Genomic DNA, 27,411 nt, shown 5'->3' on the forward strand with positions numbered 1-27,411 from the left:
AATCAGACATAATACACCACGCTATGTAGTAACCCAATATGAAATCCTCAGGTTTTTATTCTACTTCCAGAAATGACTCAGATTGATGTTCGAATTCATGTTTTCATCAATTATACTTCTTGGTGTGCTAGGAGTAACATACTAAACACTAAAATGACATACTACAGAGACATTATAAAGGACTTTGCCATATAGTCTGAGTCAATAACAGCACAATTTTCCTAGGTCAGCATAAGATGCAGATAACACAAAGCGATTTACATTGTATACTGTGGTCCCTGGGAATCAAACCCATGACCTTGGTATTGTTGGTATGTCCCCTTACTCTACCAGTTGAGCAACAGAAAGAGTTCCATTCTCCATTCAAGATAACATTACAACAAAAACTGTAATTCAGTGTCACCACAAAGACAGGGAGTGGAGAATGATGAAGGAAATATATTTTGTATAAGACTTGTGTGTTTTATCTTCACAGCCATTTAGCTATTTTATTCTGATTCTGATAGTGCCATGAGCCACCTGATACTTGATGCTCAGTTTTGGAAATGCTGGTGGTATGTGTATTATTTATGTGATGTCAGCTACCCAAGTGTATAAGTAGACAGGTTTTCATCAGTATGTCAGGAAAAAACTTTGTATTGGACTAAGACATGATGACATTTGAGCTATTTCATTTTTATGTGTAAAGAAATTTCACAGAATATAATTTTTATGGTGGTTTGCACATTGTTCCAAAGCCCTTTTACTTTTGGCAGTCTTTGGCCAGTTTCAGATAGCCTTCAATATGGGCCAAACTCGGCCCATACCTGCATGTTTTGCTTGCAAGACTGCCACATTATTCACCATATAGTCTCTGGACTGCTTTAATGTCAAGCAAATCATAGTCCTCCAGCATTGATGTTGAACCTTCCAACTGCATAGAAGTGGGACTAGGGGCAATAGCACTCAACCAGTAAAGCCATCCAATGTCCATGCTGGGCATTACGTGTAAAAAATTGTGATAGAGGTTAGTCCAGAGGTCCTACTTGACCCTTTTCACTAAAATAAGTGGCAGCCATCAAAAATCGCAAAAACAACAAAATCGCGAGGAACAATAGCCTATACACACACACAATACAGATTTACAACATTCTCCTTTTGCAGCTGAGGCACAAATGATGGTACACTTGATAGATGGTGTTTATGATTTTAAGACTCTTTCTGCGTCCCCCAACGCCTGTTTACAGTTCCGTTCGAATGAGCTATACTTGCGGAAATTACGTCAGTGCAGCGAATAATATGGCGTCTATGTTGGCGATGGATGCATTAGATGAACACAATTTTATTATCCTACATAAATAACGTTGATTTATAGGCGTAGAGTGATACCAATGGACAGCGGAGTGGTACTGATGATTTATTTTCAGATTTGGTTCCCTTAATCTGGGATACACACCGGCACTCCATGTCAGAAGAACCTCGAGCTCCCTGGTCGAAGAGGGGTTGTGTGGAGTCGCATCGCCGAGGTAGAGCTAGTTTGTGCAGTGACAATACTCTTGATGCTTTGTTCGTCTAACTCGGCGTGTCTTTTGACATTGTGTCATTACAAAAAAAACATTTTTAAAATAACATTATGCTGTTGGTAGTTCATGCGATAAAAAATGACGAGGACAGATTTCTCTGTCGGTGGCCTACAGTATTGCTTATTTGTAAGCTAACTAGCAGGCTTCTACCGCTGTGATGGGAATCTTCTGTTAGTGCTTCCATTGTAGCATCAGATGAATGTGTTCTTGTCATGCCTGCACATCTATTTACTTATGTATTTACGTATGGTATGTGCAGTCCAGCTTCTTCAACCCAGTAATAGTCGAATTTCAATGTAACACAATTGAAAGCATACCGGAATTAATTGACAAACTAGCCACTGGAGACAATATAATGGTTACTTGTAACGCGTAGAACATCTTCCTATCTGATATCGCATAATATGTAGGCGTAATGTCATATTTCATTCCTTTATTGAAGCCTTACTCTCTGAGTTATGAGTTCACCTGTTGCAATGGTACGAAAAAATGCACTCTTCCCCATGAAGGTTCTCTATCCCCCTTGCAGAGCAGGGGAAACTCAAGCAGAGGAAATGTGAGCGTCCCTTCAGCGCGTTGTCAGCGAAGTGCACGACTGGCCAGGACGCTCCAAAGAGGTAAAGCCTTCAGAACATCCCCTCCCCAGAACTGCTCAGGTGTCAAAATCCTCTCTTGAGTCACTACAGTCTCTCCTGTGCACCTCTCTATGTTTAGTAACTACACTTACAAGAGGCCTTTATTCCTTTAAGACTTTTTAGTTCATGACTGTGGTCAAGATCAGACTTTGTTATTGTGGTACATTGAAATTTCATGGCTTGAGGCTTCTATTCATCTATACAATTTTGTCTTGCGATGTTTGTGTATACATTGACATTGTCATAGACATTTCAAGTCTGTTTGCACAGTACATCTCGCTAGTGTATTTCCCAATCGCTTATTTGGCTGGGGCTTGTCTTCGGTTTGTCATTCAGGTGAATCACCTCAGAAAGAGCAAGTTAATTTTTTCTCATCGGACACAAGGGGCACTGTCCTCTGATTGGCTCGGACACCCCCCTGTGACATGCCCGTGGCCAATCAGAGGTGAGTGTGTGTTTGTGTGTGAGAGGGGTAGTGTGTGTATATGTGTTGTGGCTTCCAGCAGCCCAATGTAAATTGCTGAGGCTTCGATGCATTCAAGGTCTTACAAGGTTTTGTTTTTTTAAGAGTGGTGTAGTCTCACCAGTGCACAGTCATCAAGTTCTCTCCCCCCCACACACACACAGACACACACACACACAGGCATTGAATTTTGTTGGCACTCAGCTAGCATTCTCTAATTTGCTGTTTCTGTTTTGGTGATCTGACCCTGTATAGAGTTCACAAGCATTAACTCAGAAACAAATGCAGTTTAGGCCATTCCCAAAATCTAGGCCTTATTGGTAATTCTCAAGTATAATTCTATTAGAAGAAAGACGTGTTTATTATTAGGAAAGCATTGCATGTTTCCCTTCTTTGCTTGTTTTTTTTTTTTGTTTGTTTGTGAGTGTGTGTGTATGTGGAAGTGTGTGCACAAATCATGAAAACATCCCTGACTCTGATTGGCCTGTGCAGGTGCGTGATGGCGGGGGATGTGGAGGTGTACCTCTCCCAGGTGCACGACGGCAGTGTGTCGTCCGGCTTCCGGGCCTTGTACGAGGAGCGTCTGCTGCTGGACGTCACGCTGCTCATCGAGGAGCATCACTTCCAGGCGCACAAGGCCCTGCTGGCCACCCAGAGCGACTACTTCCGGGTCATGTTCACTGCTGACATGCGAGAACGCGACCAGGACAAGATCCACATGAAGGGGCTAACGGCGGCCGGCTTCGGCCACGTGCTGCGCTTCATGTACTATGGCTCGTTGGAGCTGAGCATGCCCACTGTGCAGGAGATCCTCCAGGCCGCCATGTATGTGCAGCTCACAGAGGCCGTGGAGTTCTGCTGCTCTTTCTTGCTGGCCAAGATCTGCCTGGACAACTGCGCCGAGGTCATGCGGCTCCTGGAGGACTTCAGTGTGGGCGTGGAGGGCGTACAGGAGCAGCTGGACAACTTCCTGCTGGATAACTTTGTGCCACTGATGGCGAGGCCTGACTTCCTGTCCTACCTGAGCCTGGAGAAGCTCATGGCGTACCTGGACAGCGACAAACTGAGCCGCTTCCCCGAGATCGAGCTGTACGAGGCCGTGCAGGCATGGCTGCGGCACGACCGCCGGCGCTGGAGGCACACAGACGCCATAGTGCAGAACCTGCGCTTCAGCCTCATGACGCCCGCTAACGTCTTTGAGAAGGTGAGATGTCATCAACAGCTAAAGATATATTTATTCTTACATCCCCACATTTGACTTATTTCAGAGTGCCCCTTAAGCAGTTTTGCCAGGGCAAGTCACATACAGCATCATACAAATATAAACTTGAAAGCACAGTGGATTTATTACAATTATAGTTTCCCACAAGTCTGAAATACACGTGATATCAGAAATTAGGTTTCGGCAGGGATGGTGCCCCCCCCCCCCCCCCTTCATCAAGACAAAAAACATCCTGAAATACACTCAAGGGACTAATAGCATAGCACCTGTTTGGCCTGTTCAAGTTCAGCCGGTGTCGAAAGGAAGACATTACCTATGAATTTTATTTCATGTACCAGGTGCTTTTATCCAAAGTGACTTGTTACAGGGGTGTACAGGGGTGTACATTTATGAACTGCGTTGCTTAATCTGAAATTCATCTCAGGAGTGCCTAGTCGTTCTTCCTGAATTCTACCACCTCTAGAGTTAATTACACCTCTAGAGTTAATTACACCCATGACCTATCAAATCCTTCATAAGCATGAAGTTGACCATAAGCATCAAAGTATTTGATCCAAGTATGGTTGATTGGTCACAGCTTAAGTGCAAGCCTGGTTTATTTTGCACTGCAGTTAGCATTGATGGAACCGCATATCGATGTTTTCCTGTTATGATTGGTTGTTGCATGGTGGTTCTTGTGTGAGCATAGAAATGTTAATATTGCGGACTGATGGAACCAAATATTGCTATTCTACTGTTGTAAGAGACATGAACTAAGGCCTATGCCACACTAACCTGAGAAACACACTGACCGGAACGGATTCAGGTTTAGTCAATCGCGGCCGCCGGCCAGACAAAGCTGTGCTGCGCTGTGCTGCGGCCACACACACCCATTGAAACTGGTGAATTTGCTGTAGTACATATGCAAGGCCTGTTGGTGGCGCTGTGAAGGGTGCTACCGAAAACGGAGAAGAACACTCGGAGAAGAAGACGACGACAAGTTACAACTAGTTCAGTTAGTGACAGTTCAGTTTTTCGCCAAGTAGTTGACCATACTGTGCCTTATACATTTCCAATGCTTAAATCATCATTGTTCGACCTGTATGTGATGCATTATGTGCATACCTAATGAAAGTAAGGGTTTTCATGAAGTTGCTACTGTGATAGATCGTATATTAAATACCACATTTTGGGCTACCTTCTAGTGCTATTAGTAGTGATTAGCATGCTTAGCGGAGATTTAGCTATGTTCTGTTCTTATGTTGATACGCTGTAATAAAGATGTGTTCAATCCTGCTAAGATTTCGACTGGATGAGATATGAATGAGATCCATGTTGCCTAGTGTAATGTCCACTATTATATGTATCTAGTAACATTAGTTGTGTATTTGTTATTGTGTAGCAATAACTCATGTTAATGTAATTCAGTGCAGTGCTAATTAGTCCCCATAAAGAAGACTGCTTTGGTAACTCAGTGAATAATACGTGCCCATCTGAGATTGTTGTTTGCCAGCCATAAACAGAACAGAAGACTTACAAATTTTAGTTTTTATTGCGATTGGGAAGATGAACGTGACTACTTGACAGCTTCCAGCGTTCACGTGGGATAATTACGTCATCAGATTGGCGGATTCAAACCCGATTTGCGGTCAGACAGGCTCTGATAGCAGGGTAGATTGCAACCTTCCCACTCTGGAGAGCGGATTCTAACCTCGACGGTAAGAGACGCTCCAAATGGCAGATTTGTCTGGCCGGGAGGCCAGTTTGTCAAGGTTCCGTCACGGTTAGTATGAAAATCGGGTTAGTGTGGCAGTGGCCTAAGTGTGCCATTATTTTGTATCTGTTACCAATACCCGTGGATGTTTACTCTGTCTGTCTCACAGGCCACTGCCACACTAACCCGATTTTCATACTAACCGTGACGGAACCTTGACAAACTGGCCTCCCGGCCAGACAAATCTGCCATTTGGAGCGTCACTTACCGTCGAGGTTAAAATCCGCTCTCCAGAGTGGGAAGGTTGCAATCTACCCTGCTAGCAGAGCCTGTCTGACTGCAAATCGGGTTTGAATCCACGAATCTGATGACGTAATTATCCCACGTGAACGCTGGAAGCTGTCAAGTAGTCACGTTCATCTTCCCAATCGCAATAAAAACAAAAAAATGTAAGTCTTCTGTTCTGTTTATGGCTGGCAAACAACAATCTAAGAAGGGCACGTATTATTCACTGAGTTACCAAAGCAGTCTTTTTTTATGGGGACTAATTAGCACTGCATTACATTAACATGAGTTATTGCTACACAATAACAATTACACAACTAATATTACTAGATACATATAATAGTGGACATTACACTAGGCAACATGGATCTCATTCATATCTCATCCAGTCGAAATCTTAGCAGGATTGAACACATTTTTATTACAGCGTATCAACATAAGAACAGAACATAGCTAAATCTCCGCTTAGCATGCTAATCACTACTAATAGCACTAGAAGGTAGCCCAAAATGTGGTATTTAATACACGATCTATCACAGTAGCAACTTCATGAAAACCCTTACTTTCATTAGGTATGCACATAATGCATCACATACAGGTCGAACAATGATGATTTAACACTTCCAACCTCGAGGGCTTTTTTTGACTCTGTTAGGTAGTCTGCCATGCCTGATATTTGTGTATATTTCACCTAACTAAAAACCATTAGGCAAAAGTGGAATTTATGATTATATTCTAGAACAACTCAGCAATAATAAAATGAGAGTAAAAGAAATGTAGTAAAAAAAGTTTTTTATTAAAATGAAATCTAAAGACACTAAAATTAACTCTAGCTTTAGAGGTGCTCAGACTTTTTACAAAAAACACATTGTAAATATTTTGGAAGTTTTCTTTTTTACTCTGAACCTTGTAAACATATGTGTTTGCTCCACATAGGTGAGTTTAGCATTCAGAAAGTGTGTGTGATTTCTACACTAATTATAAGAATTTTACAAGGTGACACTTTTTTCCACCTAGACCCCTATGCATATTGATGAAAGAGGTGTAAACTGCCCTGTGAGTGCCCCTCCCCAGTATGGCTCACCTGTCAATGGCCCACTTGTCAATGGCCCTGGACTGTCATTGTGGCTATCTCTCCCCCACAACCATCAGCTTTGAAAGTACATACAAGAAATTGCAAACAAGCTTGGTGCATATAAGAAGGTGAATTTAATAAGGTGCATAAAAGTAAAGGCATAGTAGGTACATAAAATAAGGTGCATAAAAGTAGGTACATAAAATATGGTACATAAAGGTAGGTGCTGAGGAGGGGTCATCAGGCCCAGGAGGCTCCTTCTGATCCATCTAACAAACAGAATAAAAAATGACGAGGTTGAAATGACATGAGGGGTTTGAGCCTGAACAGTTTATCATGTGCTGAGGTCCCCCTCTTAGCATCATTCACCATGTCCTCGCTTGGGTCACTCATGTGCACATTCCATGATATGGTTTGGTACCTGTCTCTTACCATCACATCTGTCACAAAAGGGATGGAGAAGATGGTGTTTCTCCTCCAGTAGTCGGAAATGTGATCCAGCTTGATCATGCACATGTAGAAAACCAGTCCAATGTATCTGTAGAATTCAGCAACTCCAACATCCACCCATTTGTACTTTACACCTCTGGCAATGCTCCTAGCAGCTTGCTTGTTGGTGTTCTGGCAGAGGGTTTCCACAGCATCCTCTGAAAAGAACAACTTGAAGAGGTCTAGAGGAGTGTGGTTGTCTGCTGCATTCAGCTGCACACCAGGCTCCCTTGCAGGAAAAAACCTCAGTGCTGATGGAGTTGCATCATTGTCACCCTCTGACTTCCATGACGACAGATCTGGGTTAGACTGACAGCATGCTCTCTTCCTTGGCGGTGTAGGTGCAATGTTCTCCAAGTTTCTGTAATAAAGTAAAATAAAATTAACTGTTGCTCTTTCATTTTATGTTCGGCCATTGTAACAAATATCACTTTAGCTCTCTAATGACACCAGTTTCGATCACAAACACCTCCTAGTTTCGATTCACACCTACCATACGCGTCATAATAACACTAACGACTACCCACAGTAGTAAGACACGTTTTTAGCGATTGCAATTTACATCATCCGCTGCAATATAGTCACCATGTAGTTCTATGTTTTACTAATCTCAGAACAGACAACAATCGTTTATATGTGTAGCCTGTTATCATTTACCCAACTCTGTTAATTAAATACGTTTTCTACTGTACAATAGTCTTAGCGACATAAAGTGATTTAATCGCTCTGCAAATAGTAGCATACTAAACATTCCATTCAACTCAGAGCATACCGACGTGCATTTTACTCGCTATAACAGTTAGACACGTTTGCATTTTTACATCAATGGCTGCAATATAGTCACCAAGTATGTTTTACTTATATCAGCACAGACAACCAACTCGAAACGTCAAAAACAATCGTTGATATAGCCTCACATCATTAACGCCACTCTGAGAATTATATTCTACCATACAATAGTCTTAGAAGCATAAAGTAATTTATTTACTATGCAAACAGTAGCATACTAAAATATTTCGTTCAACTCAGAGGAGCATTTTACTCCCTATAAGTTAATCAACAGCATTCATTACAAGAGCTAGGTGAACAAATAAACAAATAAAACTTACTCAACAGGGATATCCTCAACGGGGTCAAGACGAAGCTCAAAGTGCATGTGTTCATCTTCCATATCGTCATCGCTCTCATCCGAGGATGTGGTTTCCTCCTCGCTGACTAGGTCCTCTTGAATTTGGCGCAAGGCTTCGGCAGCAGAGAAGGAGTTCGCCATCATGTATCTCTTCAGTCCAAATGTAAACATCCTTACATGCTGCCTTGTTTATACGGAAAAATGGGGCGTTTTCTCACGTTTTACTGCAACGTCATTACCCAATAGCGATCGGAGATTTACCATGATCATATGAATAGCCCTAATCTGCTAATGGGTGGGCAATCACCGGTTGCTTATACACTCTGAGGGAGAAATATGCAAGGCTTTACCTGTATTCTCCTTACAAAGTGCTCATTCATTTGTTTGTTTCGAACTGGATATATTTGAAAACTAGAAGATTCAAGCTTTCTCAGGGTGTTAGTTTTATGTTTGGAGGACAAAAACTCGCGGAGATTTTACATCCTATTAATAGAAATACCACCAAACGCCCCACGGGCGCACATCGTGTTGGAAGGGTTAAGCATTGGAAATGTATAAGGCACAGTATGGTCAACTACTTGGCGACAAACTGAACTGTCACTAACTGAACTAGTTGTAACTTGTCGTCGTCTTCTTCTCCGAGTGTTCTTCTCCGTTTCCGGTAGCACCCTTCACAGCGCCACCAACAGGCCTTGCATATATGTACTACAGCAGATTCACCAGTTTCAATGGGTGTGTGTGGCCGCAGCACAGCGCAGCACAGCTTTGTCTGGCCGCGATTGACTAAACCCGAATCCCTTCCGGTCAGTGTGTTTCTCAGGTTAGTGTAGCAGAGGCCTGAGACCTGAGCTGTAAGCATCTGAACCCCTTCCCCCTAGATAGCCTCATTCCTGCTATCACCCTTTGTCCTCTGTGCTCACCCACCCCACCCCACTGTGTCCCCTTCCTGCCATTACCTGTAAGGTGTGGTCTCCTCTCCCCTCTTGTATTCTACCTGACGGAATGGTGTAAATGCCAATATATTCTACAATCAGGTAGGCCATTCTCTGAGCAACGCGCTTAGAGGGGGTCTCCATGCTGAAATTATCTCCAGAAATCCTGACTGCGTCTCAAGTTTGGCGTGTTTAGATTCTATCAGCATCATAGAGATCATTTAATTATACATTGTCACTTCCGTTAAAAGAAACCAGAGGCATATTTAGTACAAAGACCTAAATGTTACGGTTGTATTCCTCCAAATTTCACAGTCTACAGCTTTTCCCTAACCTTCCTTTCACTCTCCGTCACGCAGGTGAAGACATCGGAGTTCTACCGTTACTCCCGTCAGCTGCGGCAAGAGGTGGACCAGGCGCTAAACTACTTCCATGAAGTGAACGAGCAGCCACTGGCGGAGACCAAGTCCAACCGGATCCGTTCGGTGCGGCCACAGACCGCTGTGTTCCGCGGCATGATCGGCCACAGCATGGTCAACAGCAAGATCCTGCTGCTGCACCGGCCCAAGGTGTGGTGGGAGCTTGAGGGACCGCAGGTGCCGCTGCGGCCCGACTGCCTGGCCATCGTCAACAACTTTGTCTTCCTGCTGGGTGGAGAGGAGCTGGGGCCCGACGGGGAGTTCCATGCATCCTCCAAGGTGTACCGCTACGACCCACGGCAGAACTCTTGGCTGCGCATGGCAGACATGTCGGTGCCGCGCTCGGAGTTTGCAGTGGGCGTAATAGGGAAGTACGTCTACGCTGTGGCGGGCCGCACGCGGGACGAGACCTTCTACTCCACCGAACGCTACGACATCGTGGAGGACAAGTGGGAGTTTGTGGACCCGTACCCGGTCAACAAGTACGGCCACGAGGGCACGGTACTTAGCGGAAAACTCTACATCACCGGAGGCATCACCTCATCCTCCACCTCCAAGCAGGTGTGTGTTTTTGACCCCAGCAGGGAGGGGGCGCCGGAGCACCGCACGCGCCGCACCCCTGTCCTCACTAGCTGCTGGGAGAACAAGTCCAAGATGAACTACGCTCGCTGCTTCCACAAGATGATCGCGCACAACGGCAAGCTGTACGTATTTGGCGGCGTGTGCGTCATCCTGCGTGCCTCCTTTGAGTCGCAGGGCTGCCCGTCCACAGAAGTGTACAACCCGGAGACAGACGAATGGACCATCCTTGCGTCCATGCCCATCGGGCGAAGCGGCCACGGAGTGGCAGTGCTGGACAAGCAGATTATGGTGCTGGGTGGGCTGTGCTACAACGGCCACTACAGCGACTCTATCCTCACGTTCGACCCCGAGGAGAACAAGTGGAAGGAGGATGAGTATCCCAGGATGCCTTGCAAACTGGACGGGCTGCAGGTGTGCAGCCTGCACTTCCCAGATTATGTGCTGGAACACGTGAGGCGGTGCAGCTGAGACAGGGAGGACGTCCTCCCTCCCTCCTGCTTCGCTTCCTCCCTCCTTTCTAGATACACCATCTGTTTTCAGGACAATGAACAGAAAACGTTTACAGGTGTGAAGAATAATACTACAATACTGATGAAGCTTTTAATCCGTAGGCCAGTGCTTATTTAAACAAACAAAAAAGGAAAACAAAAAACAACCAGTAAACACCATACTTTAAGTATTAACTGACCCAAGGGAGACAGTGGTCCAGAATGTTGGTCTATCTTGCAATTTTCAAATTTAGCTTTCTCAGAAAATGGAGATAAAGAAATGACAAAAAATTGTTCTGGTTAATTTATTTGAAGCATTACTCCGTTTAACCAACTTCCATGTTCTCTGTCTACCACATGATGTCACCCCTCTCATCCTGTTTCCTGTGACATCATTCTTACTTCCCACCATCTAGCGCGCTATGTGTTTGGGGAAGTCAGAGGGTATATGTTAGAGAAGGTATGCGTGTATATGCAAACATCTGCAGGAAAGCCTATCCCAAAGCTTCAACCAATTCATCCTGTCAGTACGGCCTAGTCAGTAACACTGAGTATCTGGTGAAAAAGAAAAAAAACACTATCCTGTTAATTTATCCATTGTATTTCTCTGGCTGCTTTTTTGATGTCAGCTAATGCATTTCTGTAAATGATAGAAACGCTGTTGACAAGCATTGCACTCGAAAGTGTGTGTGTCTACACTGCAATAACACTGGTTCTCCGCTGCTGACTGCAAGTAGGAGAGGGACTGATCACTGGAGGGGTCTAAACTCCTTCTGCTGCCTGTATTTATGCTTCTTTTGTCCCCTCCTCTATTTACTCTAGGGGTTTGGCCGGTTGCAGCGTTACACCCCAACCCCTTACCTGTTGAACGAAACCAGCTGCTGTAACCCATGATCCCTTCACAGTTACTGTCCCCATGAGATAAAGGGCTAAAGCACATTAGCATTTCTGCAGCCTGCCATGTCACGTTCAGTCCATAATTTCTACTGACGATTATAATCAGCGTAAGTGAATTAGAGGACTCATATTTATGACATTGTGTGCGTCCGTCTGTCTCATGAGGTCCGTTTTTTCCTCTCTTTCTTCCTGCGCCTGTCATCCAATGACAACGATGTCTGGAGATGAATGTGTTTCACAGAGTGATGTTCTCTTCCTCAAACACTAGTTTTCATCAGATCTTCCTGGTTCTGTCAGTGTCATGTACATAGATATGCCAAAATAATGGTCTTTGACAAATTCTATATACTGTGCAGACCAAAATGTAATAGGCTATTCGGGTTCGCAGCTATTGTTAGATTTTTAACCTTGTCACCTTTTCCCTTTGCAGGTTGAAAAAGACCAATACTGGTAGAAAATCACCCTGTAACTGTATCTGAGGAGAAAAAAAAAGCAAAATCAAGTTGCTTACATAAACATATTGGTAACATAATTATTCACTACTATTTGGACACTTTGTAATTTCTTTCCAGAAATAAATGTTCATATTGTTCAGCTTCTCAGTTGTTTGTATTTCATCTGGCTCAGTGAATGTATCTGCATATTAAATCTATACTTGAATAGTTGGAAGCAGGCAAGACAGCCTGTAGTAAAGTACTGTTTTTGAAAACCTGTACATTCTTGATGATTGTCCATGTTCAGCTGATATAAAATATCAACCGTCTTTTGCCACAATTGTAGATTGTGCCTTCAGTGTACAAATGCAGTGGGCCTGAAAGTGGTAAAAGCCCTGAGTTTTGTAAATGTATCCCCCACTGAATCCTGTTGTTTCCTACTTACTGTTTTTGACGTGATACAGTAGAAATAACTAATAGTTATCTGGTCTTGTGATTTCCCCCCTTCATACACTTTTAGGATTACACATTTTAAGGTTTTCCTAAATATTTATTCTAGATTTGTCCACCAGCACTCCATAAGGCACGCAGTTCTCAGTTGACACTATAATTTGGTTCCAAAAGTAAGAATGTACTGGTTGTTTATTTTTACCCGTTTTATTCCGCAAGAGGTTTGTTGTCAGGCACTAACACACCGACCACAGAGAGGCGCTGTTTGATTTGGTATGAACGTCATGATCATGGCAAATAAAGAAAACGAAATCGCGCTGACCTACTATGCTTGCCGTATGACAGCTCGCGATGATGCACCGCCGACTCCCAGCTATGTCAAACGCTGGAAAACTGGTAATGTGGCAAAATTGTTGGGGAAGAAGTGATATTCGCTTAAAAAAAAATACGAATGTTTGACCATTGCCCTGGTTTTTGACGGTCTTTGTAAGGCGGGGTTCGTGTTAGATATCGCATGTTGGCCTATTAGCATCATCTTTAGGGTACCACTACAATTCACTGATGTCCCGTCAAAGTCACGAGGAGAGGCAAGCTAGTGACCATCATTCACTAACCAAATAGTCATGCGAAATACACCTGTAATGTTTAATGTTGCTTGAGCTTCTTGTGTATGAACCAAGCATGGTGTTTCGATAGTGTTAAACGTTGATGTGTTGTGCTTGTGTAGGCTACATTTGTCCTTTAAAGGTGCACATCTTTACACATCTCCACACTACACACGGATCTCTTGAAACGGATTTGACATCCAGTGTATTTTGCTATTGCCATATCTGTTAAGAACATTTAGGAGAAACTTTGATATACATTTTTACTTTTAACACAAAGATCAGCAATCCTGGAAATCCTCACTTTTTTTTGTCATTTTCGGTTTCACTTGTGCCGAATGGTTGCATAATAAAACTGCCAACAATGAATGTTTGAATATTTCCATAACGTACTGTTAGTGAATTTAGCCAAGTATGTTTCTCCCAACATTGCCTGTGGGATTTTCATTGACTAGGTATCCTCTTATTTTCCTATTTGAACAGGTGGCTTTCCCTGTTTCGGTTCCTTGTGTTCTTGGTATGATGCCTGGTACCGTCTTTGCAGCCAGCGAAGCTAAGCAGAATAACGACACATTAATTATTGATGAGGTATGTCTCTCTTAGACACACATGCTATCAAATACTATTTTGAATGATAAGGTAGGTGTGGTGGACCAAGACTACAAAAGCAGATATTTTTTCTCATTAATTTTATTACTGTGTTTAAGTCATTAGGCATTTTGTATTCTGTCTCAGTAACTTTGCTTCTTTTTTTTTTTTTTTGCAGCTGTCCCTTTACACGTCTCCACCATCCAGGCTCAGGTACGAGGAGCCTGCAGCGGGTCATGTAGAGCAGGGGGTTGCCACTCTGAGGAAGGCTGCAGAGCCCTACACCTCACAGTGCCAGGTGTGCACCAACTGGGCTTTACTGGATCACTATCGGTGTATTTATTAGTTTAGTTTAGTTTAGTGGGTCGGCATGCAGCCCAGCAGCAATCATTGTAAACACTCTGTGGTTTGCATCTAACCAAATAAATATCTTCTGGTAATTGCATATGGGAGAAATAGTGCCCCTCTTAAGCATCTTGACTAAGCTGACCTTTTGTCTTTTTTGTACATATTTCCTCCAGCAAACAGGTGCCACCGCAATGGAGAAAGTCCAGGTAGAAGCACATATGTCTAGACTTTCTTGAAACGTGCAATTAAAATAATCACCTGTTAGACTTTAATCTGTCTTCTGTTTTGTTATCTCTTCATCACAGGAAGTTTATAGAACAGTGGAGCCTACCTTGAACAGCTCTGTGCAACTTGCGAAAGGTGGCACTTGCCTGACAAACCCTCTTGTCTATAGAAATTGATGTGTACACAGCTTCTGCTTACGGTCACTATTAATAAGATGTTTATGATGTCCTTTGGTTTCAGATAGTTATGAGTTGTTAAACAACCCTCCACCAACATTGTACCCCAGTGTGGGTGCTGTTGGTTTCTCAGGAATCCTTGGACTCTACCTGGCAAAAGGTAGATTTGGTAGATTTGTACAACGACAAATTGAATTGAAATTCTGTTTTCCCTTTGTGACTGCCTTCTCTTCCCAGTTTTTTGCATGCTTAGACAATGGCTAGGGTCACAATAGCTAAATTGAAATATCATGGCTCTGAATTTAATCAATCCTCATTTGCAAGAATTGTGTGAATGCTAACAGGATAAATAGCATCAAACGTAGTGAGGTTACAGGTTTGGTGTGCAGTGTTTTCTGCTGGGATGGTGTAACACACACACTCAAACATCCAGTTTCCTCTTTGTGTACTTCCACTTCTAAGGCTACCGAGTAAGGAGGCTCGTATTCCCCACCGCACTGATGGCTCTGAGTGCCTCTGTGTTCTACCCACAACATGCTGCATCCTTGGCCATGGTAAGTTGACTGTGTGCTGCTGGGGTTCTGTTCCGTCTGTGGAGCCGCTGCTCTGAGCCGGATTATTTCACACAACAGGTAGTGACGTACTTGTGTTCTTCTGAACCTGGGAAGAGTTCTAGGCCTACTTCCTGTTTTAATAAGATGAATACATCAGAATAATTGAATCATCAGGACAATGACAACAAAATGATGGAATGCAGGTAAATACACAGTGGCAAGAGCAGAGCTGAGCTGAGGTCAACACCGATCTCTGCCTCTTGTCTTGAGGATGTTTGCTCATTTGTCCCTTTTGAGCCTTGAGACTTTGGGTCTCTTGTGTGTAACTGCATCTCTGACCGAAATGCTCAGGCTCCCGGGCAGGGCTGGCTGTGAATTGTGTGTTTTGATTAACCCGCTTCCCTTCCTACTCGCTTCCTGAGGGAATGTCAAAGTGTGGAAAACTTTGGTGGGGGGGGATATTCTGAGAAGTTTTCCATGTTCCTTTTTTTAACGGTTGATAAAGGAAAAGGGAGACGCATGGATAGACTGATAAGTCATTTTCATTTTTGGCTCTGTAGTATTCCATGGAAATAATCACAATTGGTCTGCAATGATATATCTCTAGTTATGTTCATTGGTTATTGTCAATTAGAAGATGTGATTTGTCCAGTTTATTAATGTTACAGTATTTGTGTGTTTTTGTGTTGAACTCATGACCTCGTCCGTACCCATGACATGTTCAGTGACACAAGCCAAGCCCAGCAATACAATTTTTATTAATTTCGAACATGTCATACTGAAGATAATGTTATTTCTTTGCTTGATGTACAGATTACCAAAGATCAGGTATACACCTTGGGCTCACAGGGTCGTGTTCATGCTGAGGACCTTTGGAAGAAAATGTCTTCTGTCTTGGGAACAGTAAGACTGTGTTAACTCTTTAACACTACAATGTATTCATATTACTTCACACTGCGTGGGTGTAGCAGTTATGTTGCCCTTAGCAAACTATTCAGTCACAAACATGATTTAGTACTAAATAAACTTATCTGCTTTCCTCCCACAGTCAGAGAAGAAGAAATAAGGCCAGCAACCCCAAGTCATGAAGCTGATACCAGGGCTATGTCATGCTTTATCTGTTGTGTTTGCTGTTAACACAACCAGATTTCTGTTATTGGATCTGTTCCTTTTCCTGGTACTATTTACCCATGGTCATAGCTATTGAACTGTGTCATACCTAGGGGCCAACCAACAAGCAGCCTTGAGTAGGTTGTCTTTGTATTTATTTAAAACACTTCTGCACTGAAAGGAATTCCTTTAGATGTATATAAAATGGGATTGTATTATCAGTCGTATGATGATGTTAACTATAAATGTCTCTGTGTCATTGTTTTTATTACATAATTGATTGATGTTTTGCAGCTTCAGGCACCTTCAAATTGTGTCTGAGACAGCATGTGATTACCGTCTGTTTAGCCACTGAAGGAAGTTCATAGAAGTTTAGTTAAAGAAAACATCTGACATTCATTATAGTACTTGGGTAATAAAGCAATTTTTTCAAAGTGAATATATGACAAGGATAGGTCACAAAGATAACGGTGTCAGAGGTCAAGGTGTCAAACACCCCAGATCTTGGCTACTTCACTGGTGTGGTGGTTTATATCATATTGTTTTTATTCATATACATTGTACTCCTTTGTTGGCACATATTAATTGTGTTTTGGTTCAGAAGAGGCACTGTATAATATCACAGGAAATTAACAAGATGTTTTGATTTTTACATCAAGCCAGTAGCCTCCTTTGCAATTCAAGTTTACTTATGGCTGAAATCGAAAGTAAGCCTTTGTTTCGTTTTGTTTTCTTTAATCTCTTTTGCTCTGTTCTTTTTTTATCCCCAAATGATCCCCCACAGTGTCAATAAAATGGTTTGGAACTCTGATATTTCTCTCCTAACTCGACCATTTTTCTCTCCAGAGGTTCTATTTTAGTATTCAAGCTGATTTGCCACAACTTGATCTTGAAAAATGTGGCACGGTGTTACTTGTAATGCCATGCAAATGTTCAACCTGAAAATTCCACTACACGCACACTTCTTTAGCTAATCAGTAACCCATATAATTTATAATGAGCTGTTCTGCCGTTGGACTAAAGGGGACCCTCAGGAGTTCTGAAAGCATAGCAAGCAAATGATTAGCTCAAATTACCACTGACATTTCACCGCATTGCTATTTGTTTTTGAGATCATTTTAAGTGTATTAGGTTTTGACAAGGCATTAACTGCTCAGATCAAAATGGATTTACAAGATATTCATTCTGAAGCAGTCCAAATGTTTTACTGCATTCACTAATTTGTGTGCAGTAAATGTTCACTAATTTCATGTCATTTAGTGATTTTTTTTCAATTAGTGAGGTATTATATTGCTTAAAATACCTCACTGTATCCCAGATGGAGGCACAGTTGGCTTTGTTCATCTCTATATCAATGTTAACCGTTTATATTTGTCCCAAGGGTGAAAGTCTGGCCTCCGTGATACCAACTGTAATACCCCAGTGTTAATCACTCCAAAACACATTTTCATCAAACTTTCCTGACACACCTATTTCCCGCGAAAGCCACAGGGTTGCAGCCATTTTTAGGTTGTAATTTTTATTTGCACCACCCAAAGCAGCACTATAAAGATTACATACCAAAAAAACAGATAACCCCTCAACTTCATAAACCAGATGTGACGGTGCTCCCCTCAGCTCGTTATATCGGATAAGCCTTTGTTATTTCCAATGGGCCACAGACTACATAAAGGGTTATCATAAATGTTGCTTAGTGGTTATGCATGAATTTAAAGGTTTTAATGCAGAGTGAGCTTTCTGTGTGTCTTGGTGGGATCTTGATTCAACTTCATATTCATATTTCCTCATGCATCTATCTTGTCATTAAGCTGTTCTACAGAGAGTGTTTAAAAAATAAAAAGGAGCATGTTTATCACTACACTGTGTCACCAACGCTCTCACAGTACAGTTGTTATGGGAACTCGTGTTGATCAGACCCCTTTGCTTCTGGACTCTGAAAGGCTTACATCACAACGTTGCTCAAGGAATTTGTGTATTCAGTACTGGTACTCATCTCACCTGTCAACTCAGACTTCTAAGAATACTGGAAATAGCGCTGACCACCACAATGCCAGCAGTGAAGCTTATATAACTTCCTTATCTCACATTTGATAGGGCTATCACACAACACAATACTGCTGTGAATAGGTCCATAGGCAAGGCTATCTGGCAATGGGCTTATTCCATTAGAATATATTGTGATTGCCTTTGAGATTGATTTGGACAGTCTGATGCTGACTCTCCCTAGATCTCTGAGGTACTCTAGAGCTTAAACCATCAATGTTGGTGTTGTGACTATGGTGAGGATATCCAGGCAATAATACACTGGATAGGTGCACATGAGCAGAACTCATAATTGTAATGCCGCATGCCTGAAATTGGGCTGTGTTTACAATGGCGTTCTAAAAGTAATTGAACCATGGCCATGCCCTAAAACAGCCAAAGGTCAAAACCCTTCCCTCCTAGAGACAATGAATTTGGATAAAATTCTGTATTAATAATAGTTAGCAAAATCTGTTTCTTAATTATTGATACAGTTGCCAGATAAGTTCACTTAAAAACTTGTATTTGCTAAAATAATCCAACAAATGAGGGCCCAATATGAGAATGAAAAGAGAATACAAGACTGGATGCTGTGTTACTCAGTCAATGCTCTAGTTCACACACACAGACACAGGAAACCTCTGATAAGCCAGCGAAGCATGATCTGTGAAACGCAACGCCTGCAAATGCAAATCCTTTCATTTCAGGAAGTGCTAGTGCTTACTGAAAACAAGGCCACCCTGAACAACAACTCTTATAGTCATATACACATAAAGTCATAGACCGACCCTGAACGGTCTGTTCAACAAACTTAAACCCTAAACACATGAACTATCTCTGCTGCACAATCGGTTTCCTGTGTGGGCAAGGGGTATCTGTGCATCAGTACTGAGAATCCTTCTCAGAATCCTTCACCCTGCGTTTTGGCAGGGTGTTTATGTGATTAGTACATCATAAAAATGTCTCCCTCATCTGGTATTGGAGACCCTACCCCCAATTTGACCTCTCAGGCATCATAAAGGGCCAGGGAGTACTCAGTGACCAAATTCACTGCCGTTTACGGTGAAAGCAAGAAGACAGACTAGTCTTTTTAAGTCTTTTTTATTCCCTGCCTAATTATCAATACATTCTAGCCTAACGCAAAACATGAAAACATTTCTTGAAGCGCATTAGAGAATGATTTAGAGAAAGACTAAATTAATCAGTAGGTTTTCAAATGTTAAAAAATTATAATAATCATAAGAACTTGATCAATTTAATTTAAAACATGACAAATGATGGTTAATGAATCAAGCCATTATATGGTTACAATTTCACTGCAAAAGAATAAAAACTAAAATATGATCATTAAAAACCCCCACAGAACCAGAGGAACCAGTGAGGCGTCCTCCTGCATTCATGACTGGCCAAATGCCAGGGCCAGCTCGCTCACTCTTCGGTTGACATCTTGAGGAGGTGCTGCTTGCCGATCTTGAACAGACGCCAGCCTTCCTCGCGTGACAGGTCTGAAGCCCCACGCCGCTTGTAGAATTCGATGGACGGCTTATTTGATTCCGCAACGATGAAGTGCATGCTGCTGCAGCGGGTCTTCACTGCAGTCTAGGGTTGGATGGCAAGGCAGAGAGGGCACAACAAAATGTTTACCGTGCTATGGTATGAAGGTCCAACATGTCAACTGAAAAGACTGATGTCTGAAGGACATGAAGTCTGAAGATGTCTGAGTCATTAAGGAACTTACGTGACTGAGATGCTTCAGGATTTGAGACCCAATTCCAAAACCTGTAAGAAACACAGTAAGTCAGTATCGGACACTACATAATGCTCTCGTGTTGCTGAATATTACCAACATATTCAAAAAGCTCACCCACCCCTGTATTCTTCCATCACAAAGAAGTCCTCGAGGTAGAGCAATTTTCCAATCCAAGGATCATAAGTGAAGTAGTACATGGCAAATCCAATAACTGCATGATCTGTACAAAAGTATAAAGGAGTGAAGACACACACACACACAAAATGATTGACTGTTGAAGGACAAATCACTTGCTTTAGCAGAGAAAGACTTCCAGCTTACCTTTCCCAGTCTGGTGCCCTCTTGGCACTTCAGCAACAATACAGTGATAGAATGGGTGATCTCCGAATCCGTCCTCCAGCAAATCTAAAAGGTTTCGCACTTATTACATGATTTCAAACAAACAGTTAAAGTAGATTATATTAAAAACAATCTTGCCGGATGTCATAATCACCTTTCTCGGTCAAAATAACTTTCTCCTCCATATCCTCGTATTTGGCAAGTTCCTTAATATATACAAAGCAAAGTGAACATTTCAGTACATATAACACGACATTCACCGTTGAACGTCAAGTAAACCCCATAAAAAAAAAATGTTTTTTTCCCACCCCGTTAAGTTTCTTCTACGCGCATGCGCACAAGTACAAACGACCCACAGAAGAGATTGAAAACGTAAACAAGAGCCGGTGAGTCTTCTGCGATACCTTATTGTAGCCCAACCTATGGCTCGTGATTTGGATCGTTTAACTGCCAGGTAACTGTTAAAGGTCAAAGTTAAGCACTGGCTTTTAGCCTATGCCAAGTTGGACTTGTCATCTAGTTCACACGTCATCAAGACAGCGATGCCTAATGCAAAACAGCTGATTCAGTCTGCAGACGAAACCGTAAGATCCTCATCATCAAATTCACATTAACCTGCTTGTGTGTTGACCATGGGAAGTCTTCTTACCTTTATGAGTCGTAATATGTCTGGTACATCACTTGGTTCGGCTTTGCGCAGATTAAAATTGGCCATTTTCTTCTTTTACTCTTTTTCCCTTTTCTGAGGGAAAGTCCTCTGTATGTGAACCGAAGCAAAAGGAGTTTCTTCATCCGCTTCTAAGGAGTTTTACCCTCCGCAGTCCGGGATCCTGACCCCGCTGAAGGGAGATTGCATGCAGTAGTAGTGCTGTCTGATTCAGCTGTGCTGGCTTCCTTTGTTTCTAACATGCTTATATAGCGGCACGGGGGTTGGGAACTAGGGCGACTTCTCAAATTTCAGGCCAATGGAAACGCGCGCTGTGCTACGACGTCATTGGCCGCGTTGTTATTGTAAACCATGAGGGTGTAGGCCTACTTTGTTAAAGTGATCTCAGAAGGGATCTAAGTTGAATTAGGCTACCATAGCCTTCTACCTATGTTTAACAAAAAGTGTGTGTGTGTGTGTGTGTGTGTGTGTGTGTGTGTGTGTGTGTGTGTGTGTGTGTGTGTGTGTGTGTGTGTGTGTGTGTGTGTGTGTCTGTGTGTTTCAGGAATCATCACAGTGATCAAGACATTTCAAGGCAGTGGCTATCCACTGAGTATATGTATGAACAACTGTTGGCTAAATTCAGGAAATGGACACCAATACAGTGTAGTGAAGATATTTTATAAGATAGGTTGTTATATCCCATTGATCTTTCTAAAGATATGCTGTAGGCCTACTCTTGACCTGAGGAGTCCAGGCCACATCTGTGAAAGGCGAGGTAGGTTAAATACAACTTGCTGTTATAAGTTACACTTACTTTGATTACAAAAACTACTTGATTGTTCAAATCCTTGATTGTGATTGGCTAAAAGCCGTTGTAAAATCCAGCATTACCTTACAATTTGACCTGATTACATTCCATATTACTGCGCAGCGAATGGCAAGGCATTCATATAGGGTATAGTTTATAAAAGTTACGTATCTTCTAATAATAAAACAATCTTAGCAAAAATGACAGATGCTCACACCTTCAGCCACAATCACAGATCAGTCTCCTATAAAGATACCATACCACCATGCATCTTGTAACATCTATGTGTATAAGCCAGTCAGTATGACTCTCTTGGGTTATTTTTTCCGAACACCACATGAGAAAAGGTCACTGGTTCAGTGGCTTTGGGACAGGCAGAGAGACCTGGATGATCCCAGCCACCCTACACAATATAATTTGAGAAGATTAATAAACAAGATACAACTTTTTTTTTTTTTTTTTACTTCAAACTTGCATAACCCTCCCAACATGTCTGGGGTATGCCTTGAATGTTTAACACTCTTAGCAATGCTCCTGCCTTTTAGTTAATTGGTTTAGATTTAATTATGATGGGTTCACTTTATTTCTTTGTGGGTTTTATAACTTGCTGTGTGTTTTTAGCATAGATATGTGGTTATACTTTTAAAAACATATTAATGTTAATCTTAAATAAGAATGATAACAATTTCCTCATAAAAATGCGTCATAACTTTTTCGGAGTTGGTTGGGCTCCATGTCATGCAGAAACAACTTGCCTACAGTAGAAGTTTAAAATATCAGCTAAGGGTGGCATAGACTGTGAATCTGATTTGGTCCGGAACATGCCTAACCGACTTTGCAGTAGCGTACCACCAATCCCAGAAAAAAACAGAGCTGGAAGATCATTGTAAGACCAATGTGATTGGCGAGGTCCTTTAGTGTCAGTATGGGGAAAGCATCTGTTTTTTAATGACGCCATCCTCCTTCTCAAAGCCAAAGTAGTCAAAGTAGTCATGCAATGACCCACCTGGTGTAGAAACGCTAACTTCAGTGGAGCACCAGGCTCTCAGTACCGATAGTCTAAACTGACTGTTTTCAGCTACTGGAAGCGAGGCAGAGTGTCATTGCAGATGAACTGGACTTCGGGAGGGGAATCAAGATTGATATGATATCCGATCACGAGGCTAAAGCTGCCACCAAAGGTTTTCTGTGTGTGTGTTTGTGTTTGTGTGTGTGTGTGTGTGTGTGTGTGTGTGTGTGTGTGTGTGTGTGTGTGTCTCTGTGTGCGTGAGCACTGTTCAGAAACTTTTGCAACTCTCAAAGCACAGACAATAGCAAATTTCTCTGGAAGCAAGTCACTTCTAATGTTATCATTCACCAAAGAATGTTGCGCTCTAGTGACATATGGGAGAAAAGGTTTGTGGTTTCCTTTGAAAGATTTCTGTTGTGATGCTTTTATTATTATTAAAACAATTTTTAGAACACCACATGAGCAAATGTCACTGGGACAGGCAGAGAGACCAGGATGATACAGCTGATAGGAGGTCCTTTGTCCCAGCTGCCATTAAACTTTAATTATTATGCACTTTACACCATACATCCTTCATCCTACACTGTACATAGCTGAATTGTATTGTTTGTATTGTATCATATTGTCTGTATTGTTTGTAATTATTGTAAATATAAGAGAGCTGCAAGATACCAGAATCCCCACAGGATTAATACAGTATGTATATCTATCTTAAGGTACACACCCAGTAGATCCCTGAGGTCCTCTTGCACTGAACTCCTAACAGTTCCAAAAGCCAGGACAAAGAGACATGGGAAAGCAGCTTTTAGTTTCTATGCCTTTGGAACTCTGCCAGAATAACTAGAATGGCTGAAACGGCGGTAACCTTTAAACATGCACTTAAGACACACCTCTTTGATCTCGCTTATCACTCACTATAACTTTTATCTGTTTACTTATATGTGTCTCTTTACAAGTGCAGGGCTCAGTCACTCAGTGTGGACACATGCGTCCAATTTCCGATTTCAGTCCGATTTAAATTGGATATTGGACACATGTGACTCCCCAGAACTAGATTCATTGTGTCCAGCTTGAGTCCGACTGGACTCCGATGTAAACCCCTGGACACACGATTCGATTCCGCTGGGAATTGGACTGGGCGCGCATGTGTCTCTCGAAACTAGATTGAAATTGGACAACAACAACTTTTGCACGTGCTTGAGATCGTGCCCACAGACATATACATGCATCATATATGTCTATGATATGATAATCGCTGCTAGACGCTCAGTTCTTGTGCTCCCTCTCATTCACGTTGATATACTGAAAGCGAAACTGAAACTTATAAACTGCAACGCAACTGTTTGGGACAGAATGCGCTAATTCAGTGAACAAATATTTTCATATTACTTTTTCACCAGTTGTTAGTCATGTAATCCTTTCATATCGATGTGAATCAATCAATACTAATACAAATTTAACTGTGGTGTGTTTTTGTTTCATTTCACAACGTATTTACTGTATAATCAACGGTAGCAGATGTAAACATTCCGCATTTGATTTGAACTGACACGGCCAAGAACTAGTTGTGTCACTGCCATGTGCTTAGAGATAGAGCAGTTAACCCCCCATGGAGACCCCATGGAGAGAATTGAATGGGATCGAAGTGCTGCCATCATGTGTCCTTACAGATTCATTTCGGTCTTTTGTCACGCACTCCCGCCACACATCGTATTTCTCACGCTGAAAAAATGTGCCGCAGCGCGCTAACATGACCTCTCATATCAAGCACGTCTCACCGAATCCCCTGCAGTTCTGCCGTGAGGTGTCACTTATCAGCCAATCAAAAAAAATAAATGGGCTACACAATAGCCAATCAGAAAAAAACATGTATTTTGTATCTGTTGTATCTGGGTAAGATTTTATTCAGCAACCAATGAAAATAAAGCATCCTGGAATTGCGTGCGGCTGATCTTCCGAAAGTTTCTACAAGGATAAGTCGTCTCCTGTTTTAATATTACGACAAATTCACAATGGTTTGACACAAGCAATGACAACTTGACTGCAGTTCACTAATTTTCCTTTCTTAACTTTTGCATTTCATGCAGTTATAAGTTGAAGTGTCTTTCAGAAGATTCTGAGTTTGGGGATTCGTTGAGTTATAATTTTATTTAAGATCAACAAAGGGAGGCTGTCAATGGATAGTCAGATGTTACAAGGAAGTATCAGAGTTATTATAGTCTTAGCTCTCCCAATAGTTTTCCTCCCATTTTCTGATGTCTCAATGATTGAGCATGGGCATCATTAAGGAGCAGCGTCCCCTTGGCAACTTGCCACTATTTTGGGTTCTCATTTCTTCCTCCTTCTGCAAATTATGACAGGTGCCACAGCTGTATGTGCAGGTTGTGTAATGCTTCCTCAAAGTGTTCTTGGTAATACTCAAACTTGCAAAATGGCAGATATTAAATGCATATAGGAATAACATGAAAATATCTACGTGCTGCAAGCCTGCCCTTATGGGATAAGCGATTTAATGCTAAAGTTTGTGTGGTGACAATTATGCTATTTATTTTTCTTAAATTTTTTTAAGATATTAAAGTCAAACTAATACACATTTCCCATTGACTTACACTGGGCCATTATGACATCATAATAGTGTCATTAAACTGGCTTGCACCTGTGCTTCACTGACACCTGCGCCAAGGTTCCAAGGCTCCTCTTCTCTCTGCCCTCTCCATTCAACTGTATAACTAGGAATATTAAGAAACACCTTCCATTGTCTTCTTTTTTATCTCTATCTTTCTCTCTATCCCTCTCAATCTACTTTCTCTCATACTCCCTCTCTGCTTTACTTCATTTTATCTGCTTCTTTCAGCATTTCCCCTCTTCGCTCTCTCTATATATATTTCATAATCCATAGCCACTCCTCTTCACTATTTTTTCCTTTCTTCTTTCAATTACTCTGTCCATCAATTCCTGCACCTTTTTCAACTTTTTTATCAGCCTTCTTTGACTTTACAGTCCTATCCTCCCTCACACTCCATCTCTCTGCTTCAGTCCATTTTCTCTCCTTCTTTCAATATTTTTCCTCTTCACTCTCTTTATCGCATTATCCAGAGCCACTCTGTCCAACAATTCCTACTCTTTTTTGTTACTTTTTTATCCGCCTTCTTTGCCTTGACAGTTCTCTATCCTCCCTCCCATTTCCTTTACTTCCTCCGTGCCATGTCTATATCTAACACAGTGGTTCTCAACCTTTTTTCAGTGATGTACCCCCTGTGAAATATTTTTTCAGCCAAGTACCCTCTAACCAGCGCAAAGCATTTTTGATTGAAAAGAATATGTAATTCACAGCGCTTATTAAACTGTCAACACTGAATATTGAACATGGAACATTGTTGCATTGAACTGAGTGCGTTTGCAATTACATTTTAGTAAGAACCTTGTGCTTGTGCTTCACTGAAAATCTTTGTCAGTCTTGGTGGCAGGAAGGCAACTGCTGGAATCAAGCTCTTCTCCAGACACAGTCTGTTTCTCTGCTTTGTTGTGATCACAGTCATTGCAGAGAAGGAGGCCTCACATAAATAAAAGGAGTAAAAGGGTAGTAGCTGCTCCAAAGCTTTCTCTCCCAGGTCAAGGTGCTCCTGCTCTCACACATCCAAAACTGTGTAAGTGTTGATTTGGCAAACTTCATCTGGAGGCCAGTCAGATTACAATCTCCAGGAGTCTTTCCTGATTAGTGACAGGTAGCTTGCTTCCATATGCTTTGGACAAGAGAAATGGGTATCTCACCAAATCCAGCTGTGTAGATTTCTCCTCCATGTCAGGAAAGTAAGACATTCGAACATTTAAATTTCGAATCAAATTGGTCAAATGTCCCACGATGACTTGACAGGAGCTCTGTCCACATCCTCACTAGAGAGAAAATCATCCACCTGAGGAAGGGCTCAGATACACATACGCGTTTTTGTAAAAACGGGACGCGAGCAAATGCATTGATTCCTATGGTACGGCGCGTTTAAAGCGTGCGCCCCTTCTCCACCACGCGTTGCGTCTTTGAAGCGTTTTTTAGGTGCGCTTAAAAGTTGAACTATTCTCAACTTTCCAGCGCAAGGCCGGGAAGCGCACCGCTTCTGTTTTGGCCGCCGCACTTTGCCAAGGCGTTACTGAAGCGTTTCTGCCTGAAAAAAGACGCGTAGGCCTATGTGTATCTGAGCCCGAAAGCAGTTGAAATTCCCCTGTTAAATCCCCCTGGCTCTTCTCCACAGCTCTGCTTTCTTCAGGAAACCTCCCACCTTGTCAGGGCTCAGATACACATACGCGTCTTTTTTCAGGCAGAAACGCTTCAGTAACGCCTTGGCAAAGTGCGGCGGCCAAAACAGAAGCGGTGCGCTTCCCTGCCTTGCACTGGAAAGTTGAGAATAGTTCAACTTTTAAGCGCACCTAAAAAACGCTTCAAAGACGCAACGCCTGGTGGAGAAGTGATGCACGCTT

At 42.2% G+C, this 27,411-nt stretch overlaps 3 protein-coding genes across 5 annotated transcripts; 2 read left to right on the forward strand and 1 right to left on the reverse strand.

Moving 5' to 3' along the window:
- Positions 1 to 1,348: 1,348 nt before the first annotated feature.
- On the forward strand, positions 1,349 to 12,383 carry klhl15 (kelch-like family member 15). 3 transcript variants are annotated; one of them, XM_080854860.1, is made up of 4 exons: positions 1,349 to 1,505; positions 2,092 to 2,179; positions 3,153 to 3,864; positions 9,845 to 12,383. In XM_080854860.1, exons 1-4 carry the CDS (start codon positions 1,445 to 1,447, stop codon positions 10,952 to 10,954), a joined length of 1,971 nt encoding a protein of 656 aa, XP_080710986.1. In that variant the 5' UTR covers positions 1,349 to 1,444; the 3' UTR covers positions 10,955 to 12,383. The 3 variants fall into 3 exon arrangements, with proteins under 3 accessions (XP_080710986.1, XP_080710988.1, XP_080710987.1); XM_080854862.1 differs by having other exon boundaries at positions 1,403 to 1,505; positions 2,072 to 2,179; XM_080854861.1 differs by lacking the exon at positions 1,349 to 1,505 and adding an exon at positions 2,534 to 2,642 and having other exon boundaries at positions 2,153 to 2,179.
- A 720-nt stretch (positions 12,384 to 13,103) lies between these two features.
- Positions 13,104 to 16,364, forward strand: apoob (apolipoprotein O, b). Its single transcript, XM_080854926.1, has 9 exons — positions 13,104 to 13,151; positions 13,844 to 13,948; positions 14,127 to 14,246; positions 14,470 to 14,502; positions 14,602 to 14,656; positions 14,762 to 14,857; positions 15,160 to 15,251; positions 16,065 to 16,154; positions 16,300 to 16,364. Exons 1-9 carry the CDS (start codon positions 13,107 to 13,109, stop codon positions 16,315 to 16,317), a joined length of 654 nt encoding a protein of 217 aa, XP_080711052.1. The 5' UTR covers positions 13,104 to 13,106; the 3' UTR covers positions 16,318 to 16,364.
- A 3,124-nt stretch (positions 16,365 to 19,488) lies between these two features.
- Positions 19,489 to 21,344, reverse strand: LOC308378033 (diamine acetyltransferase 1-like). The gene is made up of 6 exons (XM_080854838.1): positions 21,122 to 21,344; positions 20,627 to 20,678; positions 20,455 to 20,538; positions 20,252 to 20,353; positions 20,122 to 20,162; positions 19,489 to 19,982 (listed from the first exon to the last, which is right to left on the reverse strand). The coding sequence occupies exons 1-6, from the start codon at positions 21,185 to 21,187 to the stop codon at positions 19,812 to 19,814; spliced, it is 516 nt and encodes a 171-aa protein (XP_080710964.1). The 5' UTR covers positions 21,188 to 21,344; the 3' UTR covers positions 19,489 to 19,811.
- Between the last annotated feature and the right edge of the window lie 6,067 nt (positions 21,345 to 27,411).

The sequence above is a fragment of the Sprattus sprattus genome (assembly GCF_963457725.1).
Source record: "Sprattus sprattus genome assembly, chromosome: 17".
Classification (NCBI taxonomy): domain Eukaryota; kingdom Metazoa; phylum Chordata; class Actinopteri; order Clupeiformes; family Clupeidae; genus Sprattus; species Sprattus sprattus.